Source organism: Anabrus simplex, chromosome 1 (genome assembly GCF_040414725.1).
Source record: "Anabrus simplex isolate iqAnaSimp1 chromosome 1, ASM4041472v1, whole genome shotgun sequence".
NCBI classification, from domain to species: Eukaryota; Metazoa; Arthropoda; class Insecta; order Orthoptera; family Tettigoniidae; genus Anabrus; species Anabrus simplex.
Genome location: NC_090265.1, coordinates 1,349,031,734 through 1,349,049,736, shown reverse-complemented (window position 1 = coordinate 1,349,049,736; position 18,003 = coordinate 1,349,031,734). Strand labels below are relative to the sequence as shown.

At 38.7% G+C, this 18,003-nt stretch overlaps 1 protein-coding gene across 1 annotated transcript in view; it reads right to left on the bottom strand.

Annotated features, from left to right (window-relative positions):
• LOC136858336 (lachesin) overlaps positions 1–18,003 on the bottom strand; it is a 1,056,232-nt gene that overhangs the window by 700,177 nt on the left and 338,052 nt on the right. The window contains exon 2 of the mRNA XM_067137802.2: positions 1,234–1,441. Within this exon, the coding sequence (XP_066993903.2) occupies positions 1,234–1,432 (199 nt within the window). The 5' untranslated portion in view covers positions 1,433–1,441. The remainder of the gene's footprint in view (positions 1–1,233; positions 1,442–18,003) is intronic.

Here is an 18,003-nt window from a genome sequence, read left to right as displayed (position 1 = left end):
CGGGTATGGACTCATCGATGATAGGCAGATCATAATGAGAAATAAATCAATCCTTCGGCAAAGTGATCAAATATTCGACGGCTAACGATGTTCCTAGGTTCTGGTGCACAGGTTTTGAATTCCAGACATATGAGAAAGGAATGTAAGTACATTTGTATACGTGTTTATGTCATGATTTTTGTCTTAGTTGTTCCATGTTGTGTTTGTCAAGTTGACTTTCTTTGATTTTCTTTTAAATAAATTAGACGAAATTTACTAAATGTTGTCATTATTTTAGCATAGCCCCAACCTTATTCATGTCTGTCAGTGGAAGTACATGTTCCCCATCATCTCAGCCTAGTAAAGTTAACGATCGTGAGAGAGCGGAACCGGTCACGCCTGAGATACTGGGCAAACGTCGGAGCAAAACCACGCTTTGGTGGCATATGGGGAATCATTAATGCACCCCGTTGGCCAAGACTTTCACACACGCGTAACGACTGTCGTTTGTTTACTCGTTCGCGGCCTTCTCGGAAAGGATGCTCTCCAGAGTGCTCGGGAACTATGCTTTGATACGTGGTGGTGATGATTATTGTTGGTGGATGTCTTGTGGGATATCGTCTGGATCAAGAGGTCGTTCCCCTTAAACGCTCCTGCGCATTAATTCCTCACGAATGGTACACTGTTTTCTTAACATGATACATTTACTTGCATTTTGCTGCTGCGGTTGGTAACGGATTATGATTAACTTTCTTCATGGGAAGGACATCACGTGCCACTTTACATTGGCCAATAGGAATACAGTCTGCTACTTCAGAAATGAAAACGGCGTGTAATAATCTTAATTAGGTGATAAAAGTAAATTTGCTTCTGGGGGCGCAATGGTGGGTTCATGGACATCGCAAGGAACACATATCTCCTCTGAGACGCTCTCCAAGTAGGATAGCATTAATTTCCACTTATACAATTAGAAATATGTTGGCTCACGGGGTAAAGTAATACCCACTATTAAATGTGATCAAAGCAACATAAAATATTGTCCTTTCATTGCAAATAAACTGAAATGTATTTACATAATATTAGTGCACGATTAGCAGCTAAGGAATGAAATATGCAAATATGTTAAAATCAATCCCTTAGTTAAGCAGGGATTGAAATTTGAAAGTAATGAATCCAGGTACTAATATTTTGAAAACCATTGTTTGTTTAAATTGTGATTATTTCATCTATTTATTACAAAAAATGCTTTCTCACCGTGTACATCAACACATCCCACTTGCTTCTTCATGATACTCGTATTTATTTGGCACATATAGCAGCCGCGATCCGACTCCTTTACCTGTCGGATATGCAGCTGCCATGTTCGGTGATTGTCATTCGATACACTGATGCGTGAATTGTGAGTCACAACCTTATTATGTAGTGTGAGGATAGTCTGATCCTCAGCTTTCATCCAGCCAACCTGCAACACAAAGAAAAAGTATCGGTTATGACACCAAATTACGAAAATATTATTTTGAAATATAGGTACTATAGAGCAGATTGTGGTATTAGTGGATTAGACATTTTTCAGGAGAGGATATTGCTACGAACAACACTATTTACAAATCATATAAATGTAGATTGAATTAATAGCACTGCACGTACATATATGTGGCCTACATAACAGTAAACTTGATAAATCTGGGCATTATGAACAATAGCCGGATAATATTCGCAATATTACCAATGAACTTATTTAATAAGGTAAATACGTTGAAGGGTATCCTATTTACTGGATATAATAATAATAATAATAATAATAATAATAATAATAATAATAATAATAATAATAATAATAATAATAATAATAATAATCGCCTTCTCTTGAGTGCCAAATTAATAAACTCTCTCTAGACGTCAAGTTACATGTGCCGATAACAACAGCAAGTCTACATGATAAACTCTGATGCTAACAATGTACAATAGTTTATCAGCCATAAAAGTTTTCTGTTAGCAGTACAGCTGCTAATTTTCATTAATAAATGACCTATAAATCAGTCTACATTTAGATCTGTAGCCCACGTGGCAGATCACATATCAATTGTTTACCTAGTCTTACTTATCCATTGGTAAAGTAATCCAGTCTCTTATTATTCCCCTTTCTATAAATGAATAACCAATTTGTGCTCCTTGACTCCAAATTTATCTTTATATAATCATATCTCTCAGTTAAAAAAATATCAATACAAGATAATTATTCTTTTCCACACCATCTCTCCACCGACAGCTTGGAACATACCGCTTAGTTCAGCAGCCCATCCTCTTACTTTCAAGTCATCCCATCATAATATTTGAAATATCTTGGTAAAACCACTCTTTTGTCGAAAACCACCCAGAACAAATCACATTTGTATTCCTTGAGATCTTTTCTAGTTCTCAAATCAAGTAATCCTGGTAAGTCTTACCAGTTCCTTGTACACACTCTTCGTTACATCCTTTCTACAACCCCCCAATATCCTCATAACCATATAAAGAGAACTGTAACCTGTATTTACAATCCAGTTAATGTGATTACCCCAATTAAAAACTTCTCTAACATTAACACCTAGTCCCTTCAATGAACCCCATGGGATACTTTCACTTAATCAAGAAAGTAATTAAAATGGAGAGGACTTTTCCTGTTAGTAAAATTTAGAACCTCAATTTTTACCCCGTTTACCATAATACTGCTGTCTGCTATCGACCATTGTCGTGGTCCATTTGGAATCGATCATAATATTTTAACTTATTTATTAATGTATGCAGTATAACATAATCAACAAGAATCCTTATCGGTTATTCCAATACTTTAACACGATGGTTCCATTAAGAGCAACTGGCGGAACCTCCCTCTAAATAATTAGTATAGGATCAGATAACACTTCTCCTACTTTAATTTTCTTAGTTATCTTATCTAGAAAATTAGTCAACATTCAATCATGGTTTTGTCTAATCCAATGCCTTCATTTTAGCCCGTCGTCTACCATAATCCACCCTGTCAAAAGTCTTTGAAAGGTCAACAGCGACACAGTATATTTGACCTCCTGAATAAAGTATCTGTTATACCTTTCTGGAATCCAGCAAGTTGAACCTGACTGGACATTAATAAACACAAACTGCCTTCTGTCAAAGACCACTTAGTAATTTCGCAAACATGGCTGATATAATCAGAAAGAATGTTTTCCCAGAGCTTGTGTGGGCCTACAACATATGACAAGCTGCCTGATCTGTAATTAATCACTTTACCATTTCCTATGTGCACTGACACTACTCTAGTAACTCTCCATTCATTTGGCGTAGTTACTTCATGTGAACAGCAGTCAGATAAGTTTTTCAGCTAGATCTGCGCATTTTCCTCACGTCCAAATATATTTACGTAGGCCTACTACTGATTAAATACTTCTACACCCGAGCGGGACAACATCCTGGCACTTCAGAGTCTCCGAAAACCGAGAAAGTATTAGTGGGACGTGAAACCATTATTATTATTATTATTATTATTCATTTTTAATAATTTAACCTTGTCTAAATGCTCACATATATACTTCCCTGGTTCATTGGTGATCCTTGGAATGTCCTTCCTGGAACCTGTTTTTGCCTTCAAATACATACCGTTCCAGTTTTCATTAACATTCATATCACTGCCAATTATGTTTGCCATCATGTTATGCTTAGCTGACTTTCTGCCAAACTCATTTTCTTACAAAACCCATCATCATTCGTTTTTCTCATAAAAAATCACCAACTTTTTTCCCTTCTATCCTGCACATTCATCTTAAATAACGTCATTATTCTCTATCATAATATAGTAGGATTTTACAATTCCTTAACCTGTTTAAGAAGTACGTATCTTTGCACACTCATCAACAATTGCTTTAAACCCATCCCATAAGCTATTTATATTTATCATTTTCTGAAAATGAAAACATACAACCTGTTTTCCAGTCTTTGACCGGGTCAGGGATGTGATGAATGAATCATATATAGGCTATGATTACGATGAGGTCGCCACTCCCAAAGTGATTTATTAATGACTGGTAGATCCCATGAAATGAGAATGGAGAGTGTTGCTGGAAAGAAAGATGACAGGGAAAACCTGAGTACCCGGATAAAAACCTTTCCCGTCTCCGCTTTGTCCAGCACAAATCTCACATGGAGTGACCGGGATTTGAACCAAGGTATCCAGCGGTGAGAGGCCGACGCGCTGACGTCTGAGCCACGGAGGCCCTTTATCATTTTCTACCTATCATAATTAATTTCCTAAACTCACTCATGCCCCTCTTGTCAGCCATATTGTACTGATTTCTGGTCTTACCTTGACAACTTTATTTTCTATCACATTTATTTTCTTTACAAGTTGCTTTACGTCGTACTGACACAGATAGGTCTTATGGTGACGATGGGATAGAAAGGTCTAGGCGTGGGTAGGAAACGTCCGTGGCCTTAATTAAGGTACAGCCCCAGCGCCCCCAACCTCACGACCAACTCACTCGGTTCTGTCACATTCATTTGTAACTAGGACTAAAACATAAAATAGCTTCGTGTTCACTTATTACCGTCTATCACTTTATGTCCCCTATAGAGCTCATCTGGTTGCATTATGTCGTGTAAAGTCTCGATCACTGTCATGTTGCGTTAATTTTTATTATAACTGCTTTATTGGTAAGTGATTTGATGATAATAATAATAATAATTTTATTTGCTTTACGGCTCACTAACTACTTTACGGCTTTCGGAGACGCCGACGTGCCGGAATTTAGTCCCACAGGAGTTCTTTTACGAGCCAGTAAACCTACCAACATTAGGCTGCCATATTTGAGCACCTCCAAACCCCACAGGACTGAGCCAGGATCGAACCTGCCAAGTTGGGGTCAGAAGGGCAGCGCCTCAATCGTCTTAGCCACTCAGCCCGGCGTAAGTGATATGAACAACGTCAGAAGACTATCGAAGTCTGAGGTGTTAATTACTGATTGTTATTATAGATTCAATGCGTGTTTTCCCATTTCTCATTTTAATAAACCATAATAAATAGACCAAATAGTTTTGAATACTACGTAAAATGCGCGGCAGTATGAACAACCCATCTGTTACAAATACTGCCGATTATGCATTATGATAGCATAACATGTATTAGTGACATTCGACTTTCATAGTTATTTGGCTGTAGTGTCTTGGCCTTCGGTTCTCGGTGTCCCTGGTCGATTCCCATCCAGATCAAGGAATTTTAAAGAGTAAACTCCCTTGGCTCGGTAACTGGATGTCTTTGCAGTCGTTATCCTTCCTGCGCGTCTCACAGCAGACACACAACGATATCCTCCACAACAATAGCATGCAGTATCCCATGGATGTCGATATACGCAGATACCACCCAACCTTGTCGAAGAATCTATCAACGGCTGCGCCAGTCTGGAATAGATACACGAAATTGTTATATTATTGACCGATTGTCGGGCTCCATGGCTGAATGGTTAGCGTGCTGGCCTTTGATCACAGGGGTTCCGGGTTCGATCCCCGGCAGGGCCGGGAATTTTAACCATGATTGGTTAATTTCGCTGACACGGTGGCTGGGTTTTTGTGTCGTCTTTATCATCATTTCATCCTCATCACGACGCGCAGGTCACCTATGGGTGTGAAATCAAAAGACCTGCATCTGGCGAGCCGAACTTGTCTTCGGACACTCCCGGCACTAATAGCCATATGTCATTTCATTGACCGATTTATTCGCCGTAGGGAAATATGTATCTTTCTATCATGTTATGCGTATTATGCGCAAATAATTTCGTCTTCCTCCCAAGTGTTGCTGCATGTACGGGATTGATGATGATGCTTGTTGTTTAAAGGAGCCCAACTTAGAGGTAATCGGCCCTGGTACGGAATTACCGAACGCATTATCTTCAGTAAGCTGACTGAGACTATAACAATTTAAATTCCGACTTAATCGTATGCAGATATTCTTTATTTGGTCTTCCACGCGAGCCTTACGTTGTCTCCAAATTCTCATATTAAAAAAAACAGGTGTGTGCTGTAAAAAAAAAAGAACACACTGCATTTGAAGCTGGCAGTTTTCATATTCCGTCACGTAAATACCTTCTGTATATTACACGAAGTATTATTTGTCAATTTTCTGGAAACATGAAACTCCGCGTGCTTTCATGCATATACTAGTCGTCTAGAAGGTTCGCTCCCTCTTTCCACACAGACTTGTTATGTTTACCATATTAGGTGTTTCTTTCCATGGTTCTGTCATTCTACACACGACTTCAGTTCTCACGTTTTGTTATTGCAAGGACAGGCTGAGTTGTCGAAATTGTCCTTTCTTTCTTTCTTTCTTACATTTGCTTTCGCACCGACTTAGACAGGTCTTAAGGCGACGATGGTATAGGAAAGGCCTAGGGGTGGGAAGGAATCGGCTGTGGCCTTAATTAAGGTATAGCCTCGGCATTTGCCTGGTGTGAAAATGGGGAACCACGGAAAACCATCTTCAGGGCTTCCGTTAATGGGGTTCGAACCCACTATCTCACAGGTGCAAGCTCACAGCTGCGCGCCTTTATCCACTCGGCCAACTCTCCAGGCGAAATAATATTGATGATCGTGCAACTTCATATTGAAATGAAAGCTAACGTATCGTAGACTCCAAATTCCATACGCTTGAAATTCATTAGAGATATAAACGAAATTTCTTAATATCGCCTCTAATTTTTAACGTTATTTCAATTGCTGTAAATCTTCTGGAACACTAGCCTGTTGGATGGCTGTCCCGCAGATGATCATTGACGCACTGAATTCAGCGGCACAGTTTTGCAACATTTAAATGCCAGATTCCTTAGCTGAAAGTATACTCACTATTGTACCCCAGACGCCAGGGCGCAAGAAAATATGGCGTGTTATACAAAGAGACTACGCTGTAGAATTTCGAAAGAAGAGTCCGTCAGAGAAACGGATGGGAGTACCAGTAAGGCTACATCAGAAGCAAAGGCTCACTCGAGGAACGGCGTAAGAAAGAGTGCGGAAGCTTCCGGGTGAGAGCCGGGAAAGCCCTTTTAAATTTTCAAACGGAGCTGTTCTTAACCGGACAAGCCACGATCGGGGACACGTTTCCAACGTGACTGTTATCATTCAGGTCTACCATCGTGAGGAGGAGACCTAAAAATTAAGCTACCTTGGAATATATTATACAATTACATTGGAAATCTAATGCAAAATCGTGTACTGACGAATGATTAGAAGCTAATGAACATTCAATATGAAATACTTCATTTCACACGTACGTCAGCCTAACCGATTGCCAAGAGACAGTTCGGAGTTGGTTACAAAGGGCAACAATCACAAGCGCATAGGGGTAAATAAGAATGGATGTGATACCGTCAGTTACGCCATTCCAATCAGTTAAATATCTCGACATCGTGTGATCGCTTTTCGGGTACAACCCAGAGCAGCAAAACAGAATTAAGGATATTATTTGAGATTCTCGCGAGTTTCTGTGGGGGTTAACAGTGGAGTGACTTAACCCAGAGTGGGGGTTTCACTTGTTTTCTGCCCTAGCGAATAAATATAAGTGAGGCTAAGGCCTACCTTCTCAATCACAGAAACGAGACGGAGAAGAGAAGACTTACTTGTCACACAGATTTCAGAAAGTCGGTGGGAGTAGATAGAACGTTATTCTGTCACAATCATATCTCAGTTTGTGGTAGAGGAGACAGTACTTTTATCTCAATATCTCGTTAAGAGAGACAGGAGGTACTGTTATATAATAAACATTCGCAGAAAGTGATTTGTACGAGAAATTCAAATATTCAGAATGAGTTGGTATCAAGTAAGAGATAGGGCAGTGTGGATGTAAGGATTCGAACTGAGCAAACTGTCAGCGTAGGAAGGCACTGCGATCGTCGTAGAATATATCCTCTTTAAGCCGGTCAGTTATCAGATTATTTGAATATGTATACCACGAAGTGAATTCCCAGGATCGAATGGGGATACCTACGTTATCGCCAGCTTCCCAATGGTAAATGTCATCTAGAGCCCCATGCTTAGATGTTATGGTTGAGTGAATATGTAGATACGGTAGTCAGAAAACATAGAGGTTAGTTGGGGAGATATAACTGGAGACGTTTGTGAGGGATTACTTACGACAAGGGTTTTTTCTTAAATACGGTAAACGATGTAGGTAACTGAAATCCTGTCACATGGTTTTACGAAGCCTCTTGTGTGGTGGCAGAACCTATACGATAGTTTTGAAAAACTGGTTTGAAATTTATCGGAAATTACTACTCCCTTCTTCTTTTACTTATTTTCTGTTCTTTTTTCCCTTCTATCATGCACATTCATCTTAAATACCTTCATTATTCTCTATCATAATATAGTAGGATTTTACAATTCCTTAACCTGTTTAAGAAGTACGTATCTTTGCACACTCATCAACAATTGCTTTAAACCCATCCCATAAGCTATTTATATTTTATTTATCATTTTCTGAAAATGAAAACATACAACCTGTTTTCCAGTCTTTGACCGGGTCAGGGATGTGATGAATGAATCATATATAGGCTATGATTACGATGAGGTCGCCACTCCCAAAGTGATTTATTAATGACTGGTAGATCCCATGAAATGAGAATGGAGATTGTTGCTGGAAGGAAAGATGACAGGGAAAACCTGAGTACCCGGATAAAAACCTTTCCCGTCTCCGCTTTGTCCAGCACAAATCTCACATGGAGTGGCCGGGATTTGAACCACGGTATCCAGCGGTGAGAGGCCGACGCGCTGACGTCTGAGCCACGGAGGCCCTTTATCATTTTCTACCTATCATAATTAATTTCCTAAACTCACTCATGCCCCTCTTGTCAGCCATATTGTACTGATTTCTGGTCTTACCTTGACAACTTTATTTTCTATCACATTTATTTTCTTTACAAGTTGCTTTACGTCGTACTGACACAGATAGGTCTTATGGTGACGATGGGATAGAAAGGTCTAGGCGTGGGTAGGAAACGTCCGTGGCCTTAATTAAGGTACAGCCCCAGCGCCCCCAACCTCACGACCAACTCACTCGGTTCTGTCACATTCATTTGTAACTAGGACTAAAACATAAAATAGCTTCGTGTTCACTTATTACCGTCTATCACTTCATGTCCCCTATAGAGCTCATCTGGTTGCATTATGTCGTGTAAAGTCTCGATCACTGTCATGTTGCGTTAATTTTTATTATAACTGCTTTATTGGTAAGTGATTTGATGATAATAATAATAATTTTATTTGCTTTACGGCTCACTAACTACTTTACAACTTTGACAAATTTATTTTCTATCACATTTATTTTCTTTACAATTTGCTTTACGTCGTACTGACACAGATAGATCTCCTTGTCAATCCATGAAATGTTTAAAATTATTTTCTTTTACGGTAGCCTACCACTTTCCTTTTCATTTTATCCTACGCCTTACAGAAAACATTTGTTTTCCTCGATGTCTGTCTCCTTCGAATGCTCTGTCCTGTATCTAATTTAGGAATACCTTGGTGTGCAGTAAAATTCCAAGAAGTACATTTTGCATTCACTAATATGTTTCAAAATCCCCTCCATAATACACGCTCTTTTATTACTGTACCTTTTTTATCGTTAACACCTTTTTGTGACAGGTAATTTTAAAACAGTTAAAAGCTGCATTTTAGTTTAGACCCCTATCGTGCATAATTCACAACCATATAATGGTGAATGAAATGGTTTCTCACTGTACATCATATAATGAGGGGATAAACATATTCCATTTGAGTATAGTCATTACTACTGAATCAATTTTCGTCTACCTTCAGTTACGATTTCGCTCCCAAATGAAATAAACGCGCTAAGCTATTCAAGTGAGTTTCATATCCGGTAAACATGCATCTGCCTGTATCTATTCTTGCTTAAATCATTGATGTTTATCTTTGCTCTCATATTTTCAAATTGTATTCTTCACTCGACATCGAATCACCATTTTAGTCACATCATATTAAGCTATTGGTTTGATATTACACAAACTACATTTCGCGTCTTCGGAAGCGCTGAGCTGCCGGCATATTTTCCCACGGAGGTTCTTTTAAATTTCAATATATATATATATATATATATATATATATATATATATATATATATATATATAGATAAAGGCACTAGTCCGGAGGATCTGAAAACCTTCAAATACTACCGGACTGAGCTGGGATCGATCTCGTCAACTTGAGCTCTGAAGATGAGCGCTATAACATATGATTCAGAACGTTTTCGTTTTGACCATCACGATTATATCATGAGCAAACGAAGTATATTTATATTCCCTTGTACCATTACGACTTCAGAGATTTGATTAAATTTACAAAGTAAAATGTTTACTTAATTACTCGTATATGTTCAATTTTTTTAATTGCTATTTCCTTGATGTAGACGCACTAGGCGTTTATGAGAGCGCGTCTACTCAGGCTGTTGCTTTACAGTACAAAGGTTTGAATATAACATCATAATCTCGGGCGGATATGTCAAGTAAAACAGGCTCGTCTTGAAGGCAAATCCCTTCTGAAATTACACTTGAGCTTCCAGTGAACACAGCTCCCCATACTGATTCATCTGACAGTCTGACTTGATCTCTTATCCCAGACAGAATTACATCGTAGTCCTAGCAGCTCGAAACTAATGCTCCTCAAATCCTGCATCCCAACGTAATTTCCTGGAATCATATTTTGCTGTCTTCCCCAAATGTAACAGAGAATCACAACTTCCCGTTTGCATGCCGTTAGATGCTCTCGCTTCACAGATCACTTTACCACAAGGTTCAGAAATAGTGTAACCTTTTAAGTTTAGTGATGATTGTGAGCTATCTCCTAATAAAATTTGTTGCATCTCCCTATATTAAAAAATGGATTCGTACCATTTAATTATTCTAAGTTATCGTTTGTAAGGAGTGCAGAAATACATGAAAGCTGCCGCTATGTGATCCCTCCGGTGAGTAGAGAATATTTTTATAGCATTAATTTTCCGCACGTTTCCTAATAAATGCACCTCTCAGTGATTACTGCCGTCTGGAAAGCTGTATATATCTTAAATACACGTTTCTTGAAGGCAGTGTCCCAAATAAAGTCTGGAGGCACTCATTCTGACGTATAAGATTCTATTTGAGCTCTGAAATTGGGTCATTTATAGAAAAAAAAGTATAACACTTGTGGAAATGGCCATTGCAAACATCGTATGACTGAAACATGAACAAGGAAAATATTACTGAACATTAAGCACACTCATCTTTTCTCAAAATGGCCCTTCACTTTTCGCACTTATATTACAATATAATATTACAGGAATCTTCTATGGATCATGGAAAGAAGCTCTTTTTCACCCTGGACGCACAGCAGAGCTCAACCACGTTAATTAAAATATCGATGGCCAAGTTATAATACCAACTATCTGACAATGTTCTCCCTACCCATGAATTCTCTTAAGACCGGTTATGCCTCCCAGCCACATATGAATACGCTGTCCATCAAAACCATTTTTGTTGTGTGTTCCTATGCAAATGTCACTAGAGCAGAGTCCAGTTGACTAATCGCTACCTCTCCTCAGTCAATAGCGAGAGCTGCAGTGTTTACATACCTCTTCTCAGCTAACCTAGTCTGACGTAAGGGGCATTCTGATTGCAAATTATTTGTGTAATTACAGCTAAAAATGTACGCACATGTCCATCAATTTATTTGTTAATAAGGAAGCAATATTTCTCTGTGTTGAATTAGTTATTTTTAAAGCCCTTCATTCTGTGCAAAACACTAATTAAAGCACATGCAACATTATAAGAGGATGGTTGCCCAGTTGTACTTCGTCTTAAAATAATAATCACCACCACCTACAACACCATAACGTTCCCGTAAAAGAAAAACACACCGAGCTCGATAGCTGCAGTCGCTTAAGTGCGGCCAGTATCCAGTATTCGGGAGATAGTAGGTTCGATCCCCATTGTCGGCAGCTCTGAAGATGGTTTTCAGTGGTTTCCCATTTTCACACCAGGCAAACGCTGGGGCTGTACCTTAATTAAGGCCACGGTCGCTTCCTTCCCACTCCTAGCCCTTTCCTGGCCCATTATCGCCATAAGACCTTTCTATGTCGGTGCGACGTAAAGCAACTAGCAAAAAAAAAAAAGCATTAAACAAAGAATGGCATGTTTCGTTCTACAAGAAAATATCCACATTTTACGTACTTTATTAACGCTTAATGAATCCCACAGAAGACTACTCTGTCTTAAACGTCTGGAATGTGGCTTAAAATATTTTAATCTCTAGAAAATTCTCTTAATTTACGCAGCGTCTTTCGCTACTCGACGCGGGTTTTTTGTTATTAATTATCACTCAATGTCTTACAAGATAGCCTTTAATTAAATTCCATACTTTTATTTCATCAACACAATTAACTTACATTTACTACTTAATATATAAAAAATACAGTATAATATGAAGAAGTAATGAACAGTGTCACTGTTCAAAACACCTCCTCACTGCCCTTCCCATGGAACAAAATTTCCCATTCATCTTCTACTTACAAGGAAACTTTCCATTCTGTCCTATCGCAATAGACTATGACATTTGGTCGGAAGGATGTGGGGTCCATAAAAAAGCAATGTACAAAAGTTCAGCTTCCATTTCAATCTGTGAGGTACTGAAATCGATACGTAAATGTTTAATAGAACTCCACGCGTTAGGGTATAGCTCGACGTGGACAACCCTGATGACCAGCTGAAGCCTCCGGGTTACCTTGAGTTTTATGCGCTAGCCAGTTGACACATGTTCCACTGAAAGAGTAGTCGGCTAATTTCTTAGAGTATGCTTTACGTAATTTCCATGAAAAAAGTTTATCCTCATCCCGTGACATAACTTCGGGAGAAAGGGAGATGGGTCGACATGTGATCGAACTAATTGAAAATCATCCTACGGGTGTCAGCATCGTCTCGGAGTCGTGTCTGGAGAGAAATAGTGACAGTGAAAGTGATAGTGGAAGCAGCGACACCGCATCTGCATCATCTGAAAGAGAAGGCAGCACACCATTGCCAGGAACAAGGTGTTTTAACGGATCTGATTTTGAGCCCCGAGTCTGATTCCTGTCAATCCAGTGAAGAGACACCGTGGTCACTTAGCAAATCTACTAGCATGACGAATGCTACTAGTTCAAGCTATGCTTTCAGTCCGCACGAGAAAGTGAAACAAACTGTAGATCTTGCTTTCAAGAGAAGAGATCTAAATTTATGGTTACATAAGTGGGAGTAAGAAGCGGCTTTCATTAACTACTGTTCGCAAAGGTTGTCGTAAGGTGACGTCACTACGACAACTGTACAGATGGAATAACCAATTAGAATCTATATCTGTAAGCCCCATTAAACACAGGATATTGATGTACACAAAATTATTTTCTCGCTTTACAGAAGCAACAAGATTGAAGCGGAATGTGTGCGATGAAGACCTGCGACTGTAGTCCTTGGATATTTCAAGAGAGATTTCAATGGGGTAAACTAATTTCAGCGCATGTGCTAATTGGTTGAGTCGTTTTAAGAAACAGTGCAGAATAAAACATGGAAAAATTATGAAATTGTATCCCGTACGTATCTACAAGAAGAAGACGAAAGATATAACGTCGCAAAGAAATTTGTAGAGCAGCTACAGAGTAATTTTTAGACTACACCCTTTCTTCAATATACAATACTCATCAGGGTGGTTTCTAATGAGAAAAGGACTCTATTGTTTGTTGGTGAGAAACATACAGAAACAGTGAGTGTACTCACCCATTCGTACACAATTATGCCTACAGTTAGTATGGTCAGTACTCTTTTCCCGAAAGTATTCATTGTACTACAGGAGGCAACTGTAACTTTCGGTCCGAGTGTTTCCAAAGAAATGTTTCATGCCCGAAATGTAATTGTAACAGCCACAAAAACAGGTGAAATGGGGAAAAGGAATTAAAGTGTTGGATAAATAATCCTTTTTTTCATTTACGGAAGAGAAGTATTTGCTACTGTTAGATTCCTGGGCTACTTATAGTGATAATAGCTGTCTTCAAGACATTCCTCCAGGCAACGGTATAGAAATTCTCCAGATTCGTCCCGGCACTACAGGGAAAATACAGCCCATGGACAAGTTTTTCTTCCGGCAGTGGAAAGCTTTGTATCGCCGCTTAACAGATATTGTACCGACTTGTGAAGACTTTCAGTCTGATGTTTATCAGAGAAACAGCATACTGAAAATGCAGTCCATCGTTAATTTTCAAATTTCTTCCCTACATTTCAAGGACATGATTAAATATTCGTTGTTCGCAGCCAATTATACAACGGAGAGACCTCCCTAGTTCGAAATGCCTACGAAATATTGCCTTCAAACAAGTAAAGGAAACTGTGAAGAACAATGTAGCCTCAAAGTGCTTACACATTGTGCATGGTGCCAAAAATATTTGTGTTTTTATCATGCGATTAACGCACCTCGTTTATGTTTCATATTCATTCCGTAACATTAAAATGACCTTGACATGTGGCAGCCGGCCAGTTCGTTCTCTCTCTCCAGCACAGCTGCAACTCCACTCCGCTGCGTGCCGCGCGATCGAGCAAGAAGCAAGGGTTGTCCAGTAAGCTGAATTGTCACACGGATTTGTATCAAGATTTCGAAACCTTCCAGCACGAAATGGCAGCTTCATGTTTGTACATCGCAATTTTACGGGTCTCCTCGTGGTCTCTGAGGAATTTCATTGTCGATTTCGATATGACAGTAAGGACAGTTCCCGTGTTAGCTACCGGGAATTGGCAAGGACACTGACCGGAGTTCAGATGCAGTTGCTGAAGTTAACTAATGATTGTTTACCAGTTTAGATAAGTCCAGAAACATTTAGATAAGTAATAAGGTAAAAGTTGAGGCCTACTGAAATATTTACTTGTTATTACTTGTTCATAACATCACCAACTCTCAATCACTGCCAAATTTAAGCAACGTAACCAATATTGTACATGTATGCGCATGATTTAAATTGATGTGATGTATCTGTGGATGTTATTGTAGAAAGAAACATGTAATTCCTTGTTTAAATAGTGTGCATATTTTACAGGCATGTTCTAGTTTTACTTGTGTTATAATTAGTGTTTTCAACAGAATGAATATCTTTACATTTATATATAATTTGGGAACGGTATAGTTCAGTATAAATGAGGAATTGTGTAGACGTTTTAATTTCCATTACTGAAGCATGCATACCATTATGCAATCTAAAGTGATTTTGCTGAGACAATTATTCTCGCCTGTGGTCGATAATTTTGCCGTATTTACAAAGAACCGAGTTAAAAGATTCAATGGAAACTTCTGGTCTTGCACTTAACACCCGTACAGTTTTCTGTACTGTTTCCACATCACTGATTTTTACCTTACCTTTCCGACTATACTGTAGTGTCATATTGTGTGTACCATGATATTTATACATAAGTATTTCAACAAGAGTTGTTAGCGGAATTTTTTAGGTTGTACATCTGAATAGTTTCTATCTGGAGCTCAGTATATTTCAAGGAACGTTGGATCCACTTATGAGTTTCCCATGACGGAAGTGTGTTGTCTTATTCAAAGATATATTTCAAGGGGTTTTTACGTGTGAACTGTGTTGTCATGTTTTGTTATCCGAGCAGTTACTCAGTGAATTCACTTGAATTAATTTAACCTTCTACTGCATACTGTTGCCTTTAGGCAACAAATAACTTTTGTTCAGAAGTACCTCTGGCTCAACCTCAAAGATATTACCGACCTACGTTTCTGCAAGCTGTACTTGCGCCTTGCAGTACGTACCCATGGCCAGTAGGTAGTAACGTTCGGTCTTTGAATGTTAAAAGCTTAAGAGTAAAATCGTGAAAAATCGTATATATATTCAACTATGGCAATCCGCATCACATATGAGTGTTAAGCTATTAGCCCCAGTTAAGAATTGCTGGTACATCTAATACACTGAACGTATGTTGAACATTAAAGCTTGAAATTTTCTTCACCAAACGAAAACGAAAAATAATTCATGTAGTAGAGGGTTAACTGTCAAAACTTTATATGAATTGTGATACGGTGTATCACACAAATTCAGAACACTACACAAGACACACGCGCGGAGCTCAGGCACATCATCTTTCCCTTACCATCTGTAGCGGCCAAGTGTGCTATTGTTTTTTCCTGAATGAAATTTGCTTCAGTGTTGAGAGGTATGTCCATAATTTTGTTAAAAACGTGTGTGAAGTGAAGTTTAGACTGACATCACAGACCTCAATGATTTCTCTCCTAAATTGCGATCGTTGACTGTCCTACGGAGTCCGATATCAATACAGCTACTCAGTAAGTGTGAATGACTGATGTAGTGAGCAGTTAAGAAGTTTAAGACCTGCTAAATGTTTAATGTGTGGGAGAGGTGCTCGATGGTGATGAAAGAAATATAGATTTGTGGTATGTATAGAGGAATAGCAAGTCAACAAAGCAGTCTGATACGATTTCCGATATTTACGAAACTTTAGCATATTTGAGGTATATTTTAACACTTTTCATTAACAACTAAATCATGAAATTCTCAACGGTAAATGGTGTTGGCCTGTTATAAATATTTGATTTTAAGTGCGTCACTATTTAGTTATTATTATGAACTGACTTATCTTGTCATCCTTCTGATCATGATGCTAACCATGCACTCAGTTCATAAATATATAGGTGAAAGATTAAAATGAGAAAGCCATGCCGTAATACGGTGAATGGTGTTAATTGTTAAGCACCTAACCACCATTGAAGACTAGAGGAATGTACCCTAATGACTCTGCTCAGGGAAAATTGGATGCTTAGCACGACTCCTTCAAATTTTTCAGACATTAAAAATGTTGTTTTTTGCTAGTGGCTTTACGTCGCACCGACACAGATAGGTCTTATGGCGACGATGGGATAGGAAAGGCCTAGGAGTTGGAAGGAAGCGGCCGGGCCTCAATTAAGGTACAGTCCCAGCATCCGCCTACTGTGAAAATGGGAAACCACGGAAAACCATCTTCAGGGCTGCCGACAGTGGGATTCGAACCCACTATCCCCCTGATGCAAGCTCACAGCCACGCGCCCCTAACCACACGACCAGCTAGCCCGCTCTTTAAAAATGGAATAGTTGATTTGCAACAGCTCATTGGTATAATTGTAAATCAGCGGGAAAGAAGATTAAGAGACAATCTCCGTAACGAGATGTTAGTGACTCTCATCTTTAGTTATTCAGTGTTTTACTGTTATGTTACTGCCTCATTCAAAACAGCTTTTGTACGACCATCAATATTCTTCATCATCAGCAAATACGCCTAAACAAAGGCATGCTAAGGATCGTATCACTTCTGATATTATTATGTATATCATACATCAGTTTTACCTACCTTCAGTGGAGGTAGAAGTGGTTCGGGTGTCTTAAAAATCAAAATCAAATCAAAATCTCTTTATTTGCAAATGAGGTGTCTACCTCGGTGGCAAATGGTACACTAAAATACATTATTGTCAAGCACTAAATTTTAAATTAACAAGAGACGATGAAAATTTTCCTAAAATACAATATTGTACAATTTACGCTAATATTTTTTTCTATTTAACACACACATCATCCTTAATAAATTTATATTGTTTACAAAATTCTCCTTATAATGTCTCCTGTACTTACAAACATAGTCAACTCATATACAGTATATGAAATTACTTCTAATAATAATATACAACTGGTATAAGATTAAAATTAACATTGTATTTATTTACATATTTATATTTTACCCATTTTGGAACCTAAGTAGCATAACGACCTGCTGCGTCTTAACCAGAGCCCCTTTTGCCACCACTTTTCAGAGTTCCTTAAGGGCCTTCACAGCTACCGTAGCGGTCCCAGGGCCCTAGAAGTCCCCACTGTACTTCACCCCTACAGGCAGTCCCCTACTTGGGCTGTCCAAACTCCATAGACCAGCGGATGGAATTAATTTAATCACACACATA